The following is a 24,905-nucleotide window of genomic DNA, read 5'->3' on the forward strand; positions in this document are numbered from 1 at the left end:
CAATTGTGGACATTAGACAAATATTGTTATTACTAATATAAAGACAACATTAGGACATAGGTCCAAAATAAAGTTGCAATTTGTTGCCATATTAGTGAGTCTAACATTACACTCAGTCATTGTCATGTTACTGATTTATTTGTAATTATTTCGCTTTGTGAAGCAGTTTTGAGTGATCCAACTTACAGGCTTGAATGAAACTTATCTTCTAAAGGAGGCAGACGATTGTGTGAACTTCAGTAATATAAAGATTAGAAACATCTTCAGTCTCCAGTGGTGCATTCTGCAGCTGTCTCCTATCTGCCTGATTTATTATGAGTCCAGAGAGACAGTCAGCTTCTCCCAGTACAGAGAACTAGTTTTCGGCCGCGGAAGGATATCTCTAGTATAGGAAGCAGCCTGGTTGACACTGGAGAGTTTGCGGTGCCGGTGTGTGAGCTCGTCTCTGATTGGTCGCTGCAGACCTGCAATATTATCCTCCATGTGTCGGCCGCGCTGATTGGCTACACGGGACCTGCATTGCACCAGGCAGTGGCACTTGATGGGAATATAATAAATATAAATACGGTCATGTTCAAACCAGCGTCGCTTTAAACGCCGCGTGTTTTGTGCGGTGTGCGTGTTTGTGTTTATTTGCATGTGTTTGATGGAGACGGAGGGGAAAAGGCCACACGTTCTCATTGGTGCGGGGAAATGTTTGATAGGCTCTGCATGGGAAGTGCGCAGATTTACGATTGGCTGCTGTGAAGTGTGGTCGGCCTGCGTCAAATCAAGTGTGGAGCACAGCGGTGTTACTGTACGTTCATACAGACACACAGCTGCAGCCCTATATATGTTCTATATCACACCGTTATATGAATCTATACAACACTGAGCTGAGGGAGGGACAGTGACGACGCAGGAAATACATATATAAGTATATATATATATATTCATGTAGATATTAGAGATTAATTACATGCACAATATACTGTGTAGTAAATGTATATACACATATACATCAATACTAAATTGTATGTGTCCATATGAATATATATGTATCAGCTCCAAACAAAAAGTATTCATACATGTATATGTATACATACGTATATAGAAACGTGTGTGTGTGTGTGTGTGTGTGTGTGTATTATATGTATGTATGTCTATATGTATCTAAAACAGATATACATGCACATATATTTAACATATATATGTGCATGTATAATATAATGTATGTATGTATATAAGTATAGATATATAAATGTAAAAAAACATATATCCACATATATACATACATATATATATGCCTACTATATACTCTATATACACTACACTATTAACACAACTGTGTGTGTGTGTGTGTGTGTGTGTGTGTGTGTGTGTGTGTGTGTGTGTGTGTGTGTGAGATAAAGGCACCTCTCAGTGGACATAGTGTTGAAATCATGAAGAGTAGTTTACAGCAGGTGGAGTAAAAAGATGACACAGTAAAACTATGTACATGTTTCATATACAGTGAATCAAGACTATATATTTAAATCAGTGGTATGTGCTAGTGCTGTCTCTAGTTTGAGAAATATAGATGGTTTTTGTTAACGTATGAACAGAGTGAAGAAAGGCCTCACAAAGCGATAGTGTGTTATGTGCAGAGTGGAGTCTGTGAAATGTATCACTGTTCTCTAACAGTATATATAAGACTATACATGTGGCAATGGATATTAAAGTAAATATTCAATAACGCAAACCCAGTGCTTCAGTGAATCTGGTCTGTACAGCCACTGGATTCATTATCAACATGTATTGATTAGCCTGCTGATTACATTACATACTAATAGCAGACTGTTATTTTATTCACTTACCTGTTTTATTTATATACATTTACTGCATGTGCTGATATACCAATCCTGAATATACTCACTTTGTTTCAATTACATAACCACATGATCATAGTTTACTGGTGAACCCAATAGCACCTGGCTAGGGCCCGAACACAAAGAAAAACATGAATTGATCATTTTAATATTTTAACTCTTTAAAGATCTTCCTGATGTTTATTCAAGCACAATATGAAAAAAAAAAAAACACTTGCCGTTCATAGACCAGGCTGTTTGCCGTCCTCTCGTCAGGTCAACTAACTCTAACTCAAGCTGAGCTGTTTCATTTGTTAATCTACCGGAACTAATCGGAGCTTCTTCCTGAATTTGTTCGGTGCTTTTGCCCTGTTTAACAGGAGGAACAGCTCTTACATAAGCAGATATACGTTTCACTCGCTTTTCCTAAACCTCCTGCTGTCTTTAAGAAGGATGAGGGAAGTAGACGGAGGTATCTGATAAGCTCATAATGCAGGTACAGAATTGATCCGTTATCCATTCACGACAAGGCTTTTCATTTGCTTTTATTCAGAGCTACATCTATTAGAACACAACCCGTGCACTCACTGACTGACCGATAATGTGAATGTGGCATTTAAGAGAATGCCAGCACCGTGGTCAGCCTCGTCGTATCATCCTCCATCAGTGTCTGAGCGCTCATGGGGGCGTTTTAGAAATACCCAACCCAGAGTTTGCCTTAAGCTGACAGGGCAAATGCCTCATTAGAACGCACACTCCTCTTCTTCTAACCCTCCCAGCCTCTCTGGCCCAACACGCCACGCTTGATTTAAATGTTTTTTTTTTTTCTCTCTCTTTCATTTGCTGAATGCGCTGTGATGTATGAGCTGCATCTGAAATGCGTGACTGATTTAATAAGGAGTGTTTGTGAGGAGGGGGCTGCAGCACAGCAGCAGCAGCAGCTCAGTTCTCACTCGAGCCCAAAGACGGCCCTGCAAAGTGGTTGGATGCCTGCTGCATGGGGCCACTTTCTGCTGAGCACTGAGTTACACATGGCTCCACATCAAGAGGAATTAAATCAGCGCCGCTGTTCCCCACATGTCAGACTGCAGCAGAGGCAGCTTAGCTGGATTTACTTAACCAGGCTGTAATGACTTACAAGGCTGATTTGAATAGAAGACGGTGAAATCAAATCGCACTCGGCCCCTTTCTGCAGATGTGTATTTACATGTGCAGAAACACAAACATTCACTAAAACTCACTCTGATGTATCCGCACTGCTGAGGAACATTTCCCTTTACTCACATAAGAGTGAAACATTAGTGCATTGACATTATGCAACTCCTGGAGGAAATGTCAGAGTAAAATGCTACAGTCAGGGCGTTACATCTCATTGTGCAACCCTGAGATTTAATTATGTGTATCTGTGCTTTGTGTGGGAGTCATACGGATTATTACAGTAATCAGTGAATTTCTTTTAAAAGGAGGCAACTGGCGATTCCTTCAGGCCTTCATCTCGCCTGTGGCCTGAGACGACGACGAACATGACTTTGCATATTGATATGATTGATTTTGTTTGTGACACTGAGGGCGACAACACAGAGACCGAACTAATTGAATAATTCATGTGATTAATTATCTCAAGATATTACAGCGCGGAGATGAAGTCAATATACTAGAATCTAATATAGAGCTGCCGTCGACAGATGCTGCTTCTGAACAAACAAGGTTTTAGAGGGCGCTGCCAGCCAAGACGCTTGTGTAAATGAAAAAAGGGCAAAAGTGATGACAAACCTGCCATCGTCTGACACTTTCTTTTTCGCTTGTCATTTTATTTATTGTCTTAACAAATAACGGTAACAGGAGAGTGGGATAAAGCAGACACAACATGCACAAAATATATCAAAACTCTCTCTGGGGAAGACAAACAGCTCAACAGCCGTCTGCTCTCTTTCACACAGCGATAGAGGTGGGGTGAGGTGAGAGAAACATAAAAGTTTGAAAGTTAGAGGTAAAGCCCCTCTGGTGTTCCCTCCTGCTTCTTGTACAGGACGTTCTCCTTGGATTTCTTGAAGTCCTCGTTGGTGACTTTCATGCGGCGCTCTCGCAAAGCCATGAGGCCGGCTTCTGTGCAGATGGCCTTGGGGAAGCACAGAGGGGAGAGGACTAAGTGTCACGATCAAACAATAAGAAACAGCAATAGTAATGCTTCTGTTTGTGTCATTAAGTCTTCTAACTTTTTTTGCGAGCTAAACATAAAAAAAACTATAATTTGATTTGTAGGAACATTGATTTAATTAACAATGTTGTATTTGAACAGTGTAGAGTATACTCTTTATTTTCACTTAAATGTTTTAGACTTAATACTCCTACTTTTATTCTCTGTAGTTCATTATATTTGTGTTACTCTAATCTGAAGCAACCTGGCACAAGAATTTCCTTCAGGGTTAATCAAATCAGCCTGTGTGGTTTTCACTTTATTAATATAAGTGTAAGCTTTCAAGTTCTTTAACACTGAGAATCCTGCTCAAAGCCTTCATCATTTATGTTTAACAAACTACATCCGAGTTTCCATTTAAGCATCAGGAAACACTCAGAGCTCACTTAAAGTGTAGTTCTACAACATTCCACATGAGGGCGGCAGAGGTAAGTCAGTGAGAGGTGAAGATCTATTTTCCCTCTATGAATGGACACTTGAAGTTAAGAGTAGTCGCTCACTGAAAACACTTTAAACCCACTGTCACAGAAGCACAACAGAGGAAAAGTAAGGAAACAGAAAGCATCTCCAGCTAAAACACCGACCATACTGATTAATGCACTTTGATATAAAGACAATATACCTCATAGAACACTGGGAAAATACTCTGATTGGAAAATATCTTTCTTTTGGTCTAACTAGTATGTGTAGGCTCCTTTCTACTATTTCTGTGGTCAATAAGTGGGAGGGGCTTGTAGCTTTGGGATTATGGCTATGAAGAGTGGATGAAAAATCAATTTTTGCAGTTAAGAATCGGCATTCTTGTGCTCACCTTGATGTCTGCTCCTGATAGGTCATCCTTAGCCAGGATGAGGTCATCAAGGGTGACATCATCTGCGACTGTCATGCGGCTGGTGTGGATCTGGAAGATCCTCCTCTTGGTCTTCTCGTCCGGCAGTGGAAACTCGATCTTACGGTCGATTCTCCCTGAGGAGGAGGAGAGAGGGAACAACGATGTGACTTGACCCTGTGCAAACCGGTTCTATGAAGAGGTTTGGACAATTCTAATTTTTACTCTGGACATTTTCACCCATCAGTGGGAGTCGATGAATGAATTAATATTAATATGTAGTGAGGAGGGTTTTCAAATTGGCAAAATCAGAGAAAAAATGTGAATTCTTCAGGAATAATAAGGAAGACTTTTGCACTATTGTGTAAATTAATTTCTTGTATTGAAATAACCTCTCTACCCCAATACCATTTCTACTTCCTACCATGACTCAGCAATTCCAAAATGCCAGTCAGTGATACTGTAGATGCGTGAGCCGAAAGCCCTCAGGGACGAATAATAGGCAGAGTCAAGGGACGGTCACACATAATCGAATGCAGCAGAGGTGAACCTTCACCTCCTGTTCTCTTCCACTCGGTGCAAGCGAGGGGGCAAATAAAACATTCACGTCCTATGACAAAGCTAATCTTCAGAATGGCTTCACATGGAGTTAAAGTTTGGTGAGCTTTGACTTGTGATCATTTGCCTGCATTCGTTTATGTGTGACTGGGCCCACACAACCGATCAGTGTTCTACTGACCAGGTCTGATGAGTGCTGGATCCAGGGTCTCTATCCGGTTGGTGGCCATGATAACTTTCACGTCTCCACGCGAGTCGAAGCCGTCAAGCTGGTTGAGCAGCTCGAGCATGGTCCTCTGGATCTCCCGCTCGCCTCCAGAGTTGGAGTCGTACCTGCACAACACACAGTCATGCTTAAACATTCATGGAATCCACTGACTCGGCCTTGGTCTTCTGACTCCAAAGACATCGAGCTTGTCCGTCATGCGGTCTTGTTATCACAGACTCTCTTAACTGAGTCTACTCCATGTGAGCCACAAGCTCATTTATTATTTAAGTCAGTCAATATCCAACCAAAGACATGGACAGGCTCATTCATTTACACCAGCCAATATGCTGTCTAACAACGCTACTGTCTTACACTTCTGACAAAGAAAAACAGACAAATGAAGCTTTGAATTTGTAAACTGACACCATCTGTTCCAACAACTCATATTTTCCTATGAAAAAGTAGAAAATAGGTACAGCTTCTGTATAACATCACCTGCACCTGTAAAACAAACTGCCTGAATATTGATGTGCATATGGAAATTTGATGAATAATACCAGTAAACGGTGCAGTTTAATAAGCCTGCATCACTTCAAAATCAGAAAAAGAAAAACACAATTTCAGTTAGATGAGGAAGAAAAACCTGCGATGGTTAATCAACCATAACTATTACAGGTGCTCAAAAAATAACATTGTAATATTTCCTCAAACTGTCATGAGGCAGATATTAGAAAAAAACAGTCACGTTTTTCTACTGGAACAATGCAGTCTAGCTTATTTCTGGTGAAGGCTACTGGTTAGCATTGCTTTATTTAAAAGTCATGAAGTACCCAGACAGTCATGTTGGCTGTTTGTCTGATATTTTTTTAAGTCTGTGCTAGCACAGGTGTGTTGTTGTTGTCATGTTCTACTGTCTAGCATGAGTTAGCCACTTGTCTGCATCACAGAGAAGTAGCCCAGCCAGCTGCAGCTGTCATAGTACTGTGATGAAGCAGCTTGGCTAACATAAGCTTGTTTTTGCTGGTGGTTAGTGTCATGTTTTTGCAATTGCAAAGTTGCTGAAAATCATTAATAAATCCCCAGCCAGTGTCTGCGCTTTCTTATCTGACACAGGAAGTGCTCAGATGACAGCGGGAGAAGGGGTCTCAGTTTTTTTGTTGAAATTCCCATATTCTCTTACAACTGCAAATTTGTATTATATTCAGACAGCCAATTGTCACACTCCCTAATCCTGCATAGCACATCTCAGTTTTTTTAATAAGTATCCTTCTGTGTACCTCTTGGTGCCGATGGCGTCGATCTCGTCGATGAAGACGATGGAGGGGGCATGTTCCTCTGCCACCCTGAAGAGCTCTCGGACCAGCTTGGGTCCATCTCCCAGGTACTTCTGGATCAGCTCTGAGCCCACCACGCGCAGAAACGTGGCTGATGTCTGATTAGCCACGGCCTTGGCGAGCAGTGTTTTACCTAGCAGACACATGACAGAAGCAAACTCAGTCAACACATGTCCACATTTCTAAGTAGGAACACTTAATTCCCACAGACAACTTCCACATCCTTGACACTCTGCTGTTTATTATTCTATCAGTCTGATGCCTGTGTGAACGTCTATGATTTTTAGTAGGAAACCGTAACAATTCAGTGACTAGATTTAAGTTTTTTTTAAATGGAATCAATTTGTGACCAGAGAGATTTCAATAGGGACATCTTCAATTCAGGGCTACAGTGAAGAGCTGCTGAACAAAATGTAATTTCTTGAAACTTTTGAAAAGACAGACCTGTACTCTGGCTGTTTTCCATGATAATTTCTTTCATGCACAGTGGAATAACAGAAAGCACCCCCTTTGATTTATAGGGTCATAAAATGTGATCTGATCTTTATGTACGGACACAATGTGCTTGAGATAATAACACAAATGATTCTAATCTTTTATGTCTGAATTGACTCTCACTTGATGGAAACCTGAAATTTAATAACTGCTGAAATCACTCCCAAGTCTCTTTGGTGGCATTACTTTTTGTCTATAACTCTGATGTTAATAAGCTGCTTGGTTTTTGTTAATGTCAGGGATGCTCCCTGTGTGCAGAGTGGATGAAGTGTTTGAATTGGAAGTGGGTAGTGAGAGGGTACAAGGGTGGTTTGAGAAAGGCAACTTTGTCAACAGTCTAACTGACGTTAGCCGATATTTACTCCAGTAGTATCTGTTCTTCACTTTATTCCTGCACCAAGCCACTGGCTGCTCAGCACCAGGAAAGTTGCTCTTTTCATTAAATGTTGCATCTTTATTTTCTGTACACATCTTTGGTGGGTGTGGTCAGAGATCTCAGTTTGGACTTCATCTGTCCACAACACTTGTTTCCAAACATTCTCTGGGTTAAGCTACAGTTATGCTTGACCGATAGGTAACTAGGTAACTAAGTAACTTAGGCTTCATCCAGATGTTGCTTTCCAAACTGCTAATGTTGACTTTTGAGACAGGTCACTGGTACGATTTCCTTTTAATGACTCTTTCAGAAAGTCCCTCTTTGTGCACAACCCTCCCACAGCTTTGCATTGATGTGTTTGCTGCTTTGCTACAACTACCCACACAAGAATGACCATATTTATTTATTTTAACAATAGCTGAAATTATTTTCTATCATTTCAACTGCAAACAAAGACTGTGGAGCACTGAGAGGCTGCAGGAGGCTTGTGATAGTCTCTAACCTGTTGTGCTGGTGCCCTTTAAAAAGGTCCCTAATGGCCCGATTTCAGTGATGGCCATTGTGCGTAACAGCAGCCTGGATTGCACTTGAAATTATACCAATGTCACGGACTGAAAATTTAGTTAGGCAACATATGTACATTTGTATCAGTGTGGTACCATGTTGTTTGTAGCACAGTGCTTCATAGTAACAGGTGTAAAACTAGTATCTATGATGAGTTGATGTTTTTCAAATGAATTGTTGGAATTTGACTTAAAATGGCTTGAAACCATTATTTTGCTGGTGTACAAGATGGTGTAAGGCAGAGTTGGTGATGAAGGTTGGAAGGATATTAGCTTCTTACCTGTGCCAGGTGGTCCATATAGGATGACGCCTTTGGGAGGCTTAATGCCCATCTCTTCATAATACTCTGGATGTGTAAGAGGCAGCTCCACTGACTCCTATAAGAAACAACAGAAAACTACACAGTCAGCCTCAGCATTTAGTTATCATGTTCAACTAATATCAGCCAGCAATTATGTTAACTTGAATAGCTGTCCGTCCAGTCCACATGATTCAAACTTAATTTCGTAACCACGTTTATTAGATGTCACACTGTGGGCACGTAATAAATTTAAAAGGATGCTAAAAACTCACATTCCATAGGCTCCTTAAACTACAAACACAAACCATAGTTTTAAATCAAATTCTAAGTGGTCTGTTAATAACTTTATAAGTCATATATCAAATATATATTAAATAATTGAAAATACATTTGAAAAATATATGGTAGCGTTTTCTGGCTTCAAATCATCTACTCTTGGTTTCCTTGGTTTCATATCATATTGAACTGAAGTCATAAAGGCTCAAACTTGTAAGACCTATTAGTCTCTTTAAGCAAACTGAGGTCTATGTGTGATAAACTGTACCTTGATCTCCTGGATCTGATTGTCCAGTCCTCCAATGTCAGCATACGTTTCTTGTGGGGCCTTCTCCACCTTCATGACTGTTACCAGGGGATCGGTGTCGTCCATCAGCACCCCAATCACAGCATGAACCTAAACATATACAGGATACACAATGACAATCAAATAAAATTATTTTACATTAATTAGAAAGGTGCTGGTTAGTCTGATAGATTTTAAGTTTAAGTACAGCTGGTAGTTAAATGAAAAATACCAAATATCAAGAAGCCAGAAAAAGATTTATGCATAATATCTTGAATTATAAGTAGATAGAGTTGATCCCAAAAAAAGCATTACGATTGACTGACCTTGTGGTTGAGCAGGACAGAGCAGCCCGGCTCCAACAAATCTTTATCCACAAAAGACAGGATACTGACGTAATGCTCTGATCCTACTGAGGTGGAAACAATTGCGTGGTTGTCATCGATGATTTCCTCCAGGGTGCCGACAGACATGGGTGTCCCTCTCAGGTCATCCACCTTTGACCTCTCCTCCTGTAAGAAAAAAGAAAAAACGCAAGAAGTTAATAAATACTTTCCCTGTGTTTGACCCAAAATAGGTAGCACCAAATAATATGCAGTACTGAGGCCACAAAGGCTAACCTCCTGCTTCTCTTCCAGGGGTTTCATCTGCTCCTGGTTCCTGATGAACTCCTCCTCCATCAGTAGGTAGTCTTTGATACGCTCCTGTTTCAGCAGCTTCAGGCGGCATTGAGTGTGAGGGGTGACTAAAAGACAGCATATGTAAACCTTACATTAAGAAAATATTTCAACACCAATTTGATACTGCAACAACAACTTTGTTCTTTTTCGGCTTGAATTTGAGGGTTAATGTCATCAATTCTTCTTAGTTTCTCTGTCATGTAAGGAGTTTCCTCTGTTGTATCCACTATTCTTATAAATATTATATCATCACTGTTGACTGCAGATGTCTAAAGAACCATAGTGACAGTAAATAAAATAGCATGTTACAGATTTGTGATCCAGGGAAAACAAGTGTATGAGCAGTATAACTGAGAATTCAACACTTCCCATAAATGGACCAAAGAAAACAGACGCTAAACCAGAGACAGATAAAATATTTGTGTTTTCAGTTTCTTACCCAGTGGTAGTTTGCTGGCAGCATCTGGTCCCTTGGTCTTCTTCTTTCTCTTACCAACTCTGGTGGGAATTGGAGGCTCATACTTCTTTTTCTTATCCTTCAGTTGGCACACAGTGCAATGAAACATGTGAGAGTCAGTAACACGTCCACTAACATGTTTACACTTAACAAAAATTCAACAAAAAACGTAATTTAGAAAGTACTATGTTACCTTTACACAAACAACCACACAAGATCTCACATTTGCTTGCACATGCCACGGTCACCTTTGTTATGCTTTATGTATAGAGGCATAAAACATTGAAGAAATGATTTGGATAAATATGATGGATTTACTACGAGGTGCATCAAACAAGGCTGCTTCGTTGCTACATAAATGTATCTGAATTATAAGTGATACTTGATAATATCAGTGTTAGGCTAGCAGGTTCAGACATCAGCTAGCAGAAGCTATGTCATTCTCACCTTGTCATCCTTCTTGCCTCCTCCTGGACCGTGGCCTCCACTCTGGCTTTGACCCTAGGAGAGTTCCGGACATGTTATGAAAAGTGAGTAGATAAAGAACCGAGCAGATTATTTTAATCGGTACAGACTGTGGATTCGTGTCCGGCAACTCATTGGCTACGATGTTTACAACAGAGTTAGCTGACGTCGTCGTGCCTGCCGGCTCGTACTTCAACGCGTCATCTTGTTTGAATTGAAAGACTAATCGTAACAAACACACCGCCCTCCAGTTATATATGTTGTATATTAACAATAAGTGTGTAAGCCATATCTACACAATGAATGACTTCGCTATAAGCAGCCAGGTTAACGACTGCTGCTAACCGTGAAAAGCTAATGTCGTTAGCATTCAGCTAGTGGAAACTTTCTTTCTTTTAATTCAGTTTTTAAAACAGAAATAAAAAATGAGATCATCTGAAACGGCTCAGCAGCACTTGAGTTAACATGTAAAGCTCTGTGTAATGTTACCTTAGCGAATAATAGCGTTTTACTTTCATAAATAGGAACCGCAGGGAAAATTGCTTGCTCACTTACCATAGTGACTTGTCGTTCCTGTGTGACGTCAGAGGGTACGGCAACACTGGGGGACAAAATCTCTCAGACGCTGACTGTATAAGAAAGCGTTTCTGTCATTGGAACAATTCACCACTAGGACACGCCTGAAAGTGGTATTTTATACAATGCTGTGAAAAACAGTGCTCACAATCAAATACTTTAGTAAGCATATTTAAATTATCATTCTGTAATTCTGAGATTTTAATGCAAACATTAGACACTATCTTGAATTAAAATTTAAATAGTTGTATAGTTGTAATAAATGTAATATTTGGACCATACATTGTTGAAAGAAACAGTATAGACACAAACGTTTATGCTCATTAAAATAAAACTTAATCAAATTGCAATATTTCAAACAGAGCATCTCTATTCTCTTCTAAACTGTAATTTAGTGGATTGATGTATAATGTGATCATATCATACCTTCATGCCCTGATCTGCAGTTGATCTTCTACAGTTGTCTCTATATGTACAGACGTCACCGTATTTTGAGATGGTCAAAGTTTTCCTTCAAGTTTATTGAACACATTTCATTGAGCATCACATGTCGTGTGTTGTCATGGGTAACTGTGCTTTATTGCACAGTGATACAGGTCATCAGAGCAGGTAGAAAGACAGACTGTATTTTAAATAAGAGTTTATTGTCATAGACAGACAACAGAGGAGTTTTCTGAATGACACAAACGTAAGACAAAAGGTCAACTTTGACGGATGACTTTAAGGACAGCTTTCTCAGCACTGCAAAAGGTCGTGATGTGGGTGCGCAACAGTGAAAACGATGCAATAAAGCTGCAGACATGATACTGTTTTTCTTAATGCATTCATTGCTCTACATATGGTTGACTAGCACTACGTGCCATCTGGGTTTCACAGCCTTGGTGATCACACAGACTGTTTAATTGGCTCACTTGCTTATTTAACCTCGCTTGTCAAACTCTTGCATGTGATAAATCAATAATTATGCACACAACACTGACAACGCATTCCTCCCATGCTAATTAAGTCATTAAGGTAATTAGCTATTGTGATGGGGTGCCACAGTTTGTGTAGCTATTCCCTCTGGTGGAGCATGATGACATATGGAAGTAGTTTGACAACCACTGATCTTAACAGAATTAAAACATGCATAGTGTCTAATGTAAGTATAGTATTGCATTAATATTTGTAATTTAATGTATATAATATTAATAGAACATAAATCAATCCCACCCCCCCAATAAGGAAAAGAAATTCACTTTACTTTATTTTCAAGATCCCACACGATTGTTCCATTAGAGTAAATTTCAAATCATTTCCAGTCCAGTAGATACGACAGCGGCATCAATAATTGTCTGAGTCGTCGTGACTCACAACAAATCTTCTTTGTATTTGTGCATCCGTGCAAGTCTCACTTCTAAAACACACACGTACTGTATTTGTCCACACATGGAAATGCAAACAGATTGGAACACACAATCATTTGTTCAAAGCTATTATTATCTGTGTAGGCTCAACTTCTCTGACATGGTGTCTGATTCTCTATTTAGCTATCTTTTGTGTGTACACTTCAGTGTGTGTGTGTGTGTGTGTGTGTGTGTGTGTGTGTGTGTGTGTGTGCGTTTGTGTGTGTCTCTGTGTGTGTGTGTGCAGCATGCATTGGCAATGGCAAGACAACATGTCTCTAGTTTGTGTGTCATATAATGTGTGAGAGAGTGAGATTGTCTCCATAGCAAAGAGTGAAGGCTTTTGGATTCAATGTATTTCTGTCTCTGTCAATATTCTGTGTGTGATATTGGATATTGGTATTCAGGGATTTGTTCATGTCCACGTTTTCTTCTCCTTCTAAACTGTTAATGAGCCGACCTGCTGAAAATGTGGGTGGCTCCTCAGTGTTGTTATTGACTGATGAGAGTACCAAGAAGGTCAAATACATCAAGTCAAGTAAGCTCGCACATAAAATGTAATAAAATACATGATAAACTTAAAAGATTATTGCAAATACACACACTGCAGAGTTTTTTTTATTTGAAATTCAATTTTCTAATACACCAAAGCTGCTGAACTGATCACTCTCCCAGCCCTGCTCTCTTTAGTAATTTTGAGTACATATTTTTGTCAAGCTTTCTGTTCTTACCCTGCTCATTTACAGTTTTTTGATCATAATGGTTATTTGATTCCTCAAAATTCTTAGCCATTGTTGAAGTAATGGGTCCTTGACGTCCGACAAACAGGCTTCACATTTCTACCCGGTGAGCTTCTTTCTGATTAAAATCACTTTTGCCGGCAGATATTATATTTCATCAGTTGCAATAAACTGGCTAACTAAAGTCAAGTTCAGACTACACCACTTTCGAAGTTATGAGATCCCCATGCAGGTGACACTACACAACTCGCTGTTATGTGATCGGGAGTCTTGCAGTCGTTGTAAGTTCATACTACAAGAAGGATTGGCAACGGGGTTATAAACTGCACAGTCTTTCACCAGGAGAACCCCCTGACTTGTAAGTCTGGTCTCTAAACTAATTTTGCCAAATTTCTTGCAAGGATGCATGGACGTATTGGTGCTGAAGGGGCTGCAGCACCCCCTATTGGCAAAGGGCTACAACTGCAAGGAAAAAAGTCGACCAAACATATCAATTAAAAAAAACTGTCATGTCATTTTTTAGAGTAACATTTGGAGTAAAATAGCAGTAGGCCTACTTTTCTATATAAAATTTGATTTGATTTCAGAATATTCAGTGTAGACAATCTGATGCACAAATGTGATAACGTAAGGCACAAACTGAAAAGATTTCAGTGGTGGGAAAAGTGGGTCAGATTCTTAAAAACAAATTTCTTCATTTCTTTAATAGCTCTAGGGCCATATATTTGTTCTTTTATATATTGTCAAATGTTTTTAACTGGTATTAAAATATATCTCAACCATTTAAATTAATGCAAAAATCATAACTCAGTTGCATTGTATTCAATATAATGTTATTGTATAGATATTCTCTTGTAGCCCCCCCATCTTTGACTGACTGTCTGGTTTCAGCATCCCTGGTTTCTTGATTTCTCTTGAAGCATTGCTATCCATGCTCTCATGTTTGTTGATGTGTATTCCTCCTCCGGGTTTCCATTATACCACTGTCACCCCCATCCTGCTCTCTGATTGGCTGTCACTGTTTCATTCAGCCTGCTAGGAATCTTTAAATCAAGGCTTTAAATCATGTAATGTGATCAAGGGAGCATTTAACCTTAGATCCAATAGATTATTGAAAACACCACCTCCAGCTGACATTTTTACATTTCCAGCACAGAATTTCTTAAAGTGATGATTGATAATGATACTAAGCTACAAATCTGATGCTACTGCTGCATGCATGGCTTGGTTTGCTGGTGTTAAATCCCCCTAATGCATTAAAAGCAGGACTGCTACTGGTATCCTCTCTCTGACAGCATACAGGAAAGGGTCAGGCCTACTACAGGGTTCAGACTGTCACTTCTTTATTTTGAATAAATAAAATGCATTACTCATTAAACTGAAAAGAATGCAGATTTGTCCTGTGAGTACAGCCCCATGCAACACACTTCAACATGCAGAGAAATCCAAGGCTTGACCAGTTTGTCTTGCTAGTTACTGTTGCTACGATATGATTGGATAGCTGCTGTGTGTGTGTGTGTGTTGGGGGAGGGGGGGGGGCAATTATGACTTGTTTCTTATTTCTTGACTCAGCTTATATTTAATTAATGCTGCGTACCATCTGGATCTTCTTCTCATTTTCAGCTGTGAACTGATTTTGCAGCCGATAACTTACAGAAATCTTTTTTTCTGCTACTACAGAAATAGCTGCTTTGCCAAGTTGTAATTTTGTTGAGACGTCTCACAGAGAGACTCTGTAGCTCAGCTGATGACATGTGAGGAGGGACAACCTGGAGGATTCTCAGGCTGTAATTTCAGCAACCTCTCACATATGTTCACAAGGAGCTTGACTAGAACATCTCCTTAAATCAAGCATAGTGTAGTGTCTGCAAATCAAACCTTTTTATTGTTCTTGTGCGCACATGATAATAACTTGTTTGCATGCAATGAATCTTTGTGTTCAAACAATATCAACTTGTTCACACTCAATAAAAATCTTGTTCACAGTAAATAATTACCTTATAGGATAAAGTTCAGTCAATGATTCCTGCTACTGACAATCATTCGTCTCCATACAGGGGCTCCATATATCTGCTCGTAGCTGGGTACCGCTCAATTCACTAACTCCATAGGCTTTTTATTAACATTCATCTTTCTGTCTCTTGTCCTTTGTCTTTACTGTGTTTACTGTGGATCCAGACCATGTTAAATACATTCACCTTACAGTTCTGAGCTCAAATCAAATAAGGAGACCTGGAGCTATTTGTTTCACTGTATTAATATCAATACCAGCCACCTCAAGGCCTACACAGCATCAGGGCATTTTCCTTGCTTCCACAGCTGTGCTATGATGCAGCAAGTAAACAGCAGTCTCACATAATAGGTTTCAGATCATGCCGTTCATTCAGCTTCAGATAGGTCTGTATGGATTGTAAAGATATTCACTCTGGAGGTTTTGGTCTCTGCTTGTAGCGATAAGGAAAGCAGCGCCTAAGTCAGTGTCTATGGAGCGAGATATAATGTGGCTGGGAAGCATTTGTGTGAATCGCGAATGATGTGAATGAGTTTCTGAAATTAGCCATGAATTGTGTTTCTTCACACCGTGCTTATGTGTAACACTGTGGACACAGTACTGCAGATGACTGGAAGTTGTGGTTCTATGTGAAGTAGCATGTAGGGTCTTTGAAGCGTGGATACACAGGATCTGGACAGGTTTTTTTTTTTTATCACCATGGAAACTAAATTCCTCACAGGGGAACGTTCCGGCACTCTAAGCCTGATCCAGATGTGAGACTTCAGCAAACCTATCATGCATCATTCATAGAGTCATGTTCTTGAATGAGGGGGAGTGGGTCTGAGATGATTTCATACTAAGCTGGAGCTGCTGGGGGTCGGCCTACTCGACGGATATAATTTGTCGTAATAAATTCTGTCTTCAACTCAACTCTTTTTTTCTTCTTCAGGAAGGCAGTCCTTGGTGCGAATTTGTGCTTCCTTATTCCCCCAGCTTTTTGTATCTTATGAAAAGAAAAGATGAGTTCTGTTTCTTCTATCTGTCCACACTGGTCTCTGCCAGCCGGTTGTTCATGATGCCAAGGGCGCCCACCCCTCCTGAGAATCCATTCTGACGTGAACTGGAGCTGGACTGGCGGGGGTGCCCGATGGCCATCTCCGAGAGCTGCTTCTGCATAATGGCCAGGTTCACCTGCAGCGAGAGGGGGGGGAGGATCAACAGATGAGGAAATATTTGCTGTCTGTGCTTGTGATGCCTTTGTGAAACAGGACTGAAGACAATGTGTTGGTGGCTGGTACATCTGATTTTACAGGTGTGACATAAAGGCAGCAGATGGTGTTTTTTCTCTCCTCTTGCTGCGTCGCTTTTAATGAACAAAGACGAAACAAATACTGACACAAACCACATACTGGTTTACTCAGCAACCTTCCCTTTTCATTTTCACTCCTCATAGCAAAGAGACAGACCACCGCTTTGGTACATATGGTTTGTTTTCTATGAATAGAGGGATAGATCCTACGGACTTTGGTGATCCACTGTCTTTTACGCCCTGTGCACCCTAATGTGCAAAACAAACTTTTTCCTTAGTGTTTGAACCTAAACAGGGATTTTTACAAACCCCTTCCAAAGTGCAGACTTTTATCATGTACATGTAAAATGTTGCGTTTGGGTAATTATGCTCTCACAGCTTACATCATGCATGCCTACTGTTGCTGAGGATTATGAGGATGCACCAAACTACAGCAACAATGGCAGCTATATACTGGTTTCTCTATATTTGGTTAGCACCGTTCTCATCTCGGTGGAGATATTTTGTAAGATGGAAGTTGACTTCTGTCGACAGAGAATTTTTTTCCATGGCGTGGAATTGATTTGTTCAAATAAATATCTGTATTAATGTAGACTTTAGTCTGGCACCACCATGGAGTTGCCTTTGTTATTTTTGAGTGGAGGATCTCAACAATTACTAGATGAAATTAGGTTCAGTCCTTTAGTATGTTGCATAATATTTTTATATAACACTCTCACCAGCATGAGCAGTACTTTGTCTTTAAAGCCAATTAGCAAACGTTTGCAGTCCCCTCTACGGAGGCTGCCGTGTTTATTACCTTGTCCAGACTGGACGAACTAAACACTTATTGAGTTTTTATGACAACGGAAGCTTGTTCATGTTTGGAAGGAGAGGGTGAGGTGAGGGGTGTTCAGCTGTAACATGCAATTTCAACACTAGATATCACTAAATTCTACACACTGTCCCTTTAAGTCATCAGGTTGACAGTTAGTTTAGTTACTTATAAAAAGCAAGTCAAAGTCACACTGATATCAATGTGTCTTCGATGTTTTGGGTTTGTGAACTGTCTGTGTTAAGGGTTTGTCATCAGTTTTATCACATCCTTGCTATATGGCATCGCACCATTCAGTCTGTTCTCACTCAAAACTCTTAGGACCAGAATGGTCATCAGGTGTGAAAATACATCTCAAACCCTGTGTGAGCTCTCGACTCAACATAGGGGGAGCAGTTATGGAAATGTTCAGACATCTGACGCCTCAGAATGTCTATCAGGGCTGTTGAAGAGGAGGTAGCAACAGACTAAGGTTATTGGTATTCAGAGAAATTTACTCTATAGCTTTAGAATTCCAATGTAGATTTAATATCAGTTTAAATGATAATAATAGGCACAACGTATGTTCATGTTGTTATATGATATGTCACATGCATGTCATAACTCATGAGGAATCTGCCACAGAGAATAAAAAAATTAATTAAAGCGTATGATGACATGGATGAATAAGAGCGGGCTGAAAGTGGTGGTCATAATTGCAGTGGGTATGACTACAGGGAACAAGGTTATTGGACTAAATGATGTGTCAGCTACTCAATTTAAAATCAAATTACTCTTGGTATTTATCTGATTATCCTGCGTGTAATAACACGTGTGATTATATTAATCATGTGAAATATTCAGCCACATCCTTCTGTAGCCCTGCAGCTCTCACCTTGTTGGCTGCTAAGAAATCCCTCATGGAGATCATCTCCCCGGACATCCTGCGCCCAGTGTCAGTCTCACTTTCATTCATAGCGTCTGTCTCAATGGATGGGTCTCTGCGGGAGCGCAGGTGACCTGGGGCCACCACATTCCTTCTGGGGTGTCGGTGCGGGTGGTGACCCCTCCTGGGGAAGCAGCAGCGGCAGGGGGCTTCCAGTCTCCTCAGCAACCAGTTGAGGACCTGCTTGATGACGATGGAGATGACGTTAAAGAGAGAGTAGATGCAGCAGACGCCAGTCAGGATGAAGAAGAAGTTGCCCAGCCGATACGCCACTGTTGCATGGCCCTCGTAGACGACCCGCTGGCTGCTCACCATGTCTCCAAACCCGATGGTGCTGAAGGCCACAAAACAGAAGTATAGCGAGTCCAGGTAGCCCCAGCCCTCGGCTGCTGAGTACATGAAGGAAGCGCAGCAGGACACCAAGATGGCTGCCACTCCTAGAATGAGCATGACGCAGTAGACTGAAGGCTTCCAGCCAGCCAGATCCTCACCTTTTCCTCTTCCACCACCTGCGGTTCCGGCTGCCCTGTGTTCGTCCGAGACTTGCCGGCCGTTTTGCGGAAGTATAGCCTTGTTATGGCGTCGTTCGTGACAGGACTTCAGGACAACAGCAATGACAGTGATGACTCGTTCCAGAAAGAGGTTGAAGAAGAGGATGGTGGCGGCGCAGCCGAGCAGGCCGTAGAACATCAGGAAAACTTTTCCTCCAATGGTAGCAGGAGTGGTCATTCCAAACCCTGGGTGAACACAAAAAATATTCTCTGATAAGTGGAAAACTACAAGATAGAATGACAGTGAAAAGCAGCAAGAGTAAATGATGTCTCAGTAATGTGCTTCTGAATGAGAGGAGAGAATAAAATAATTCAGCTGTGGTTCAAGAGGTAGAGTTGGTTTTCCACTAACCAGAAGGTTGGTGGTTCGATCCCATTTCACATGCTGAAGTGTCCTTGGGCAAGATATTGAACCCTACATTGCCTCTGATGGCTGTGCTGGCAGAGTGATGTGAGATAGAAAAAGTGCTGCACATAGACGCATGTATGAATGTGTGTGAATGGTAAAACTCTACTGTAAAGTGCTTTGAGTGATCATCAAGACTAGAAAACACTATATAAATACAATCCATTTACCATTTTAAATAACAGTACATTATCTTCACTTTCTCTCTCCATGGCTTCAGGGGACATTATATTGACTTACGTTGATTTACCAGAGATTTATTCCTTAACCATAATCACCACTCTCCATAAAAGTCTCCATAATGTGTGAAAAGATTTGGTGTTACATGGGTAACACCCAGACCATACACACACACACACACACACAAAGGTTTGCACCGCTATCATTGTTAGAACACTGCTTGACTTCCATTCATAGTAGACAGCCCAACCAAAAACCTTATACCTAACCTTAAGTCATACCTAAGCCAAACCTTAATCAGATCCCAGTCCACTTCTTACACCTGACTTTAACCAGGATCTCATAAATTACATGTCCTCATTAGAACTGGACTTTAGTCCCCATGAGTCTTACTGGTCATTACAAGAAAACGAGTACACAGACACACTTCATGATGGATTCTTGTTATGGAGATGAGGTTGGTCATTTGCCTGCAGCTGCTTTAAGTCACCTTCAAAACAGACCTCACACAGCTCTGTCTTTAATGAAGATGGAGAATAGTGATCTGTTCTGCTTCTAATTGAAAAGTATATCCACAGAACAAGTTCAGTCCTCGGGTGTGGCCAATTCGTGATGCACTGTCCCTCTCTCCTCTCTGTCTTTCACTCACACTCCACACACTTTAAGAGCTGAGGTGTTTTCAGTCTGAGCACATCACTGCCTCAGTCCCAGTGTGTGGGTTACACTGTTATTTGGAAACTGAGAGACTCCCGTTGCATGTGTTGTCTATTTGATCATTTTATTTTATTTTTAAGAAATGTCTTAAACATTTAACTGTTTTTTAGACACTGTTGTTTGTGCATGAATTCTTTGTCTCATTAAAAAACAGACAGCTGAACGAAAAGGTCTTCATAGTGAGAAGTCTTTCTATTGATAGCGCCTTTCTCCTCTTCATCCCCCATTTAACAATTAAAGCTCAGTGAAGCTCCATCTGTCTGTCTGTCTCTCCCTATTCCATTTATTACATTATTAACAGTGTTGAAATCTTTTTTGGCCGGGGCTGACTAATTGATTATTTACAGGTATAGCAGCTGTAAACTCTTATGACATGAGAGCCCTTTTCTTTAGCAAAACAAAGACCAACATTTCTGTATCTCATGTCATCAAGAACATACTCCGCAGCCTGACTAATTGCCGCTGTGCCACATGTAGACGTCTTGCAGAGGGTATGATTACCTCCACATTCAGATCAGTTCTCAAGGTGCAAATTGAGCTGGAGTTTTCTCTAAGAAATGGCGATAAAGCCAAATGAGCAGGATTTTTATAGGTGTGTTTATCTCCCCTTCTTGTTTCAAGAGGCCGGTTGAATGCGATGATGATGAGTCATTAAAGCTATTTAATAAAATAAACAGTTCATGAAAGAAAGGAGAGGAAATAGTGTGCTGTGCCAGGATGACTGCGTGGAGCAAAGAACAAAGACTGCGAAGAAACAATAATTCTTTTTTTTCGTGACCCTGAAAGCAGCTTAACTTAAAGCAGTAAATGTCTCTTTTTGGAAGTATGCTTATTCACTTTCTTCTGGGGAGTTAGGTAAGAAGACTGATACCACTTCACACAGTATGACCGTGGATTTTTATTTAATGACCGATGCAATGATGGCTCCCAAAAGTGAAGCCAAAGTGACCTGATCGCCCCTTGGTGGCTGGCTGCAGTATAGGTCTATTCCATGTTAGCAGAGGGGACATGACGAAACGGTATCTGGATACCACAGCTCCATCCCCAAATCGCTTCTTTGCATACTCTTGCTCCAACCGACATCCTTGGTGCAAGATGGCAGGATTTATGTCTTAAATATTTAAGCTTGGTTTTGGATAGTGGGGGGAAGTGTAGAAATGTCATCCATCTTCATATGCAGTCTATGAGTTAGACCTGAAACTAGCGGCCTTTTAGCTCATCTTAGCACAAATATTTGAGACAGGTAAACAGCTAGCTTGGCTCTGTCTGAAAGGGAGATAATCCGCCTAACACCACATTTAAAGCCCATTCCAAGCACAACCTGTTATGGTTACTTAGTTGTGGTCAGTTTTTTTGTGTGGATGAAACAAACTGTATATACTGTGTTAAATGGTGGCTTTGTTATTTTTTACAGAGGCAGGCTGTTCCCCCATTTCCAGCCTTGGTTTTTATACTAAGCGATCTGCCGGCTGGCTGTAGCACTGTTTCAATGGAAAAATGTAACTGGGGGGCCCAACATTGAACCAAACCAGCCCTCAACCTCAGCTGGTAAGTCTGACCTGATCACCTCATGTGTTTCCAATCCATAGACTGAATATGAAGATGGACGATGCTTCTCTACTTCCTCCCACTATCCAGAGATTAAGCCAAAATATACCAGATACAAATCCTGCCACACATTTAAACCTTCTAGTCTTCAACCAAACCTTTAAAATGATGATGCTCTTCGAGAGAGAGGTTTCCAATCATGGCATCATTGCAGTCTCCTGTAGCCAATCATAGAATTACAAGGGGCCCCTCACAAAATTGTATTTGCTATGGACTAACGTAATCAGTCGTTCATGGGTCTAAGGTCAGAGCACCAGGAAATGTCTTGCTTTGCCTACCCTGTTTCAGTGAGCCTGTTCAGAAGTTTTCTTCTTCTGTTTTGTTTTCTAATTTCAGCTTTTTTCCTTTTACAGTATCCTCTGTGTTATATCACATAGAAACAGTGAACTCTCCAGAATAATGGAAAAACAGCATTATACCACAACCCACAGAGGAAAATTATTTCTCTGTTCCTGGGAAATCATGTTTTTTTCCAATACCAATGACACCACTGTTATAGAAGATGTAATTTAGAGGCAAACAATTTTGCCTTGAGAAAACCAAAACACATCACCATGGTTGCACAACTGACCCAAAATCTAAATGAAAGTTGATTTAATAAACAGCATATCGTTTTTTCAGTTTTCTCAGCACAACTGTCTTTTTCTTTCATCAGCCATGCACAGTGTAAGAAAGAGGAGCAATTTCAGGTTCTGTGATTGAATGTCTATCCCAAAATACAACCCCTGGAGACACAGCTACAATACCTTCCTCTCTGAAGTGTTTTAAGTGCAAATGCTTGTATTTTCGACTGTGGTTCAGTTTAATGAAAAAAACCTTTATCCTCCTGGACTGGTGATTCAATCGGGGCAATTACATGCCCTTCCAAGCAGCAGGAGTGTTCAGACTGTGAGTTCCCAACATACACTAGACTGCTGTGTCAATCTTACAAACCAATTTGACAGTAAACCAATTTATGCACAACACTGATATATCTTAATCAGGCCAGTTAGCTGAGCGGAGTGTTAACATAGCAATCGTATATAATGAAGCTTGTCTTTTATTGTTCCCTTACATCAGGGAAGTTCTAGACATGTGTCTGTGTTCTGACTGTGCACACACTTGTTGAGATACTTATCCAATCACTGGTTCACTCAGTTCTCTCCGATGGGGGGTGCAGTGATGGGTTTTTAAGGACACAAAAATGGAGAGATGAGTGTTGGATAAGACGGAGACAAAAAAGATGCCTGAAGAAGACTGCTTAAATTGATGACACTAAATAAATGATCAGAATCAGCTGAATTCATAATAGCAAGCTGGTATATTATACATTTTCTGTGCAGGAGGCTACATCAATGATGACTTCATCTAATGACGCTATGATGAATCTAGCTCTCATATGTAATATTCGCTGATGCAGTTATATATTTGTGGTGTTACGCGCCAAAGAATTCTGGGATCATTTGAATTAATAAGCAGACATATGATGCTTCTTATAAATGTGACAAAGTTTGAGTTTAGAAATCATTGATTCGAAGGATGAAGCTCATGTCAGTCATCCAATCAGAAGGCCAGGTAAATAAACTCAGTTATCAGAAAGGAATCCACTTCATTTAGGATAAATATATATTTTGGCTCATTAGAGTCATTGTTTAGAGTTTGCTCTGCATTTGTAATAGATGGAACATTATGAAGACTGTGACGCTGTGATTGGAGGAGAAACAAAGAAGCTGTGTGCACGCAACAGGCATAACATGCACACAACGATTGATCTTCAAAGATATAGAAGTCAAATCGATTTTAAAATGAAAATATTTTGTGGGACGATATCTGCCTGAGATGTTGTAGTTTTTGGGCAATTTTTAAAAGCCAAAGTCCTCATCTCACCGATGGTTGACACCACAGTCCCCACGAAGTAAAACGCGCCGGTGAAGTCCCATCGAGGTCTGATCGTGTCCACACGGATCCCGGCTACGTTCGCCTCCTCGTAGTTCCTGAGGAAGTTGTTGAGGTCCTTCTTGCTCAGGTTGTACTTCTGGCTGAAAAGCTCGAACCTCTGCACCCAACGCTCCTTCGCCTCTCGCTCCTTCGGCTGCTCCAGCGCGGAGAACACCGCGGCGCCACAGAAGAGATAGATGATGATGAATAACGCCAGCAGCAGGAACCTCGCGTTATCCTCGTTTATCGGACCCGAACCGCAGCAGCAGCCGTTCCGACATGCCATTATGTCGCTGTTGTCACCGCGGCGCAGTTGCAGCAAGGGACCTGTGGCATGGTGGTCTCGAATAAAACACAGTCCTCAGAAGAAACGTTGAGATGTGTATTTTTACGACAGAAAAGTCCTGTGCAATGCAATTAGAATTGGCCAGGATGTGTAAAGTGGACTCCTTAAAGGCTGTGGATTTGGCATTCTGCTCCTGAGCGTCTGCGCAATCCAAACCGCTCAGCAAAAGGCAGTTCTCAGTTCATCTCCACCTGGTGTCTACTCTTCAGTCTGGGCTGCCAAGATGCTCAGAGAGGTGCAGAGATCCGCGCAGCAACCTGTGGATGCAGGGAGTCGAGCTGTTGCGCTCTGTGCTGCTGCCTCTCCAAAGAAGTCTCCACCCCAGTGCGCGCATTTTACGCACCGTGGATTGACCACCCACAGAAGTGTGAATTCACACTCTCTGCCCATCCATCACCACTTGTTTGGTGTTTCTCGACTAATCTGCCAATTCCACACGTGGTTCACCTGTTGCAGATGGTAAAAAGGCATCACACCAGACTGTATCTAACGACGAGCCCCGAACTGACCTGGAAAATGTTCGACCTGACACTTTCAAAGGTTTGATTCCGACAACACAGCGAGTGTTTGCATTTTGAGATCAATAACA

General features: G+C 40.9%; 3 protein-coding genes across 7 annotated transcripts in view; 1 reads left to right on the plus strand and 2 right to left on the minus strand.

The window, feature by feature from the left end:
- Positions 1-3,616: 3,616 nt before the first annotated feature.
- Positions 3,617-11,507, minus strand: psmc1b (proteasome 26S subunit, ATPase 1b). Of its 3 annotated transcripts, XM_020091951.2 has the most exons (11): positions 11,408-11,507; positions 10,835-10,888; positions 10,370-10,466; positions 9,871-9,995; positions 9,577-9,762; positions 9,233-9,361; positions 8,668-8,764; positions 6,896-7,085; positions 5,592-5,743; positions 4,835-4,989; positions 3,617-3,945 (listed from the first exon to the last, which is right to left on the minus strand). In XM_020091951.2, the coding sequence occupies exons 1-11, from the start codon at positions 11,408-11,410 to the stop codon at positions 3,811-3,813; spliced, it is 1,323 nt and encodes a 440-aa protein (XP_019947510.1). In that variant the 5' UTR covers positions 11,411-11,507; the 3' UTR covers positions 3,617-3,810. The 3 variants fall into 3 exon arrangements, with proteins under 3 accessions (XP_019947510.1, XP_069370948.1, XP_069370946.1); XM_069514847.1 differs by lacking the exon at positions 11,408-11,507 and having other exon boundaries at positions 10,370-10,518; positions 10,770-10,888; XM_069514845.1 differs by lacking the exon at positions 11,408-11,507 and having other exon boundaries at positions 10,370-10,518; positions 10,742-10,888.
- The window catches only part of ches1 (checkpoint suppressor 1), a 151,231-nt gene continuing 131,242 nt past the window's right edge, over positions 4,917-24,905 (plus strand). For 2 of the 3 annotated variants that reach the window (XM_069514841.1, XM_069514844.1), the window contains exons 1-2: positions 4,917-5,054; positions 21,860-21,993. The gene's annotated coding sequence lies outside the window, so the exon portion shown is untranslated. Of the gene's footprint in view, positions 5,055-10,835; positions 10,918-21,859; positions 21,994-24,905 lie in introns of those variants that run through there. The other variant, XM_069514842.1, reaches the window with a different exon arrangement.
- kcnk13b (potassium channel, subfamily K, member 13b) lies at positions 16,446-24,401 on the minus strand. The gene is made up of 3 exons (XM_020091698.2): positions 23,920-24,401; positions 18,544-19,331; positions 16,446-16,737 (listed from the first exon to the last, which is right to left on the minus strand). Exons 1-3 carry the CDS (start codon positions 24,254-24,256, stop codon positions 16,582-16,584), a joined length of 1,281 nt encoding a protein of 426 aa, XP_019947257.1. The 5' UTR covers positions 24,257-24,401; the 3' UTR covers positions 16,446-16,581.

The sequence above is a fragment of the Paralichthys olivaceus genome, chromosome 19, assembly GCF_024713975.1.
Source record: "Paralichthys olivaceus isolate ysfri-2021 chromosome 19, ASM2471397v2, whole genome shotgun sequence".
NCBI lineage: Eukaryota > Metazoa > Chordata > Actinopteri > Pleuronectiformes > Paralichthyidae > Paralichthys > Paralichthys olivaceus.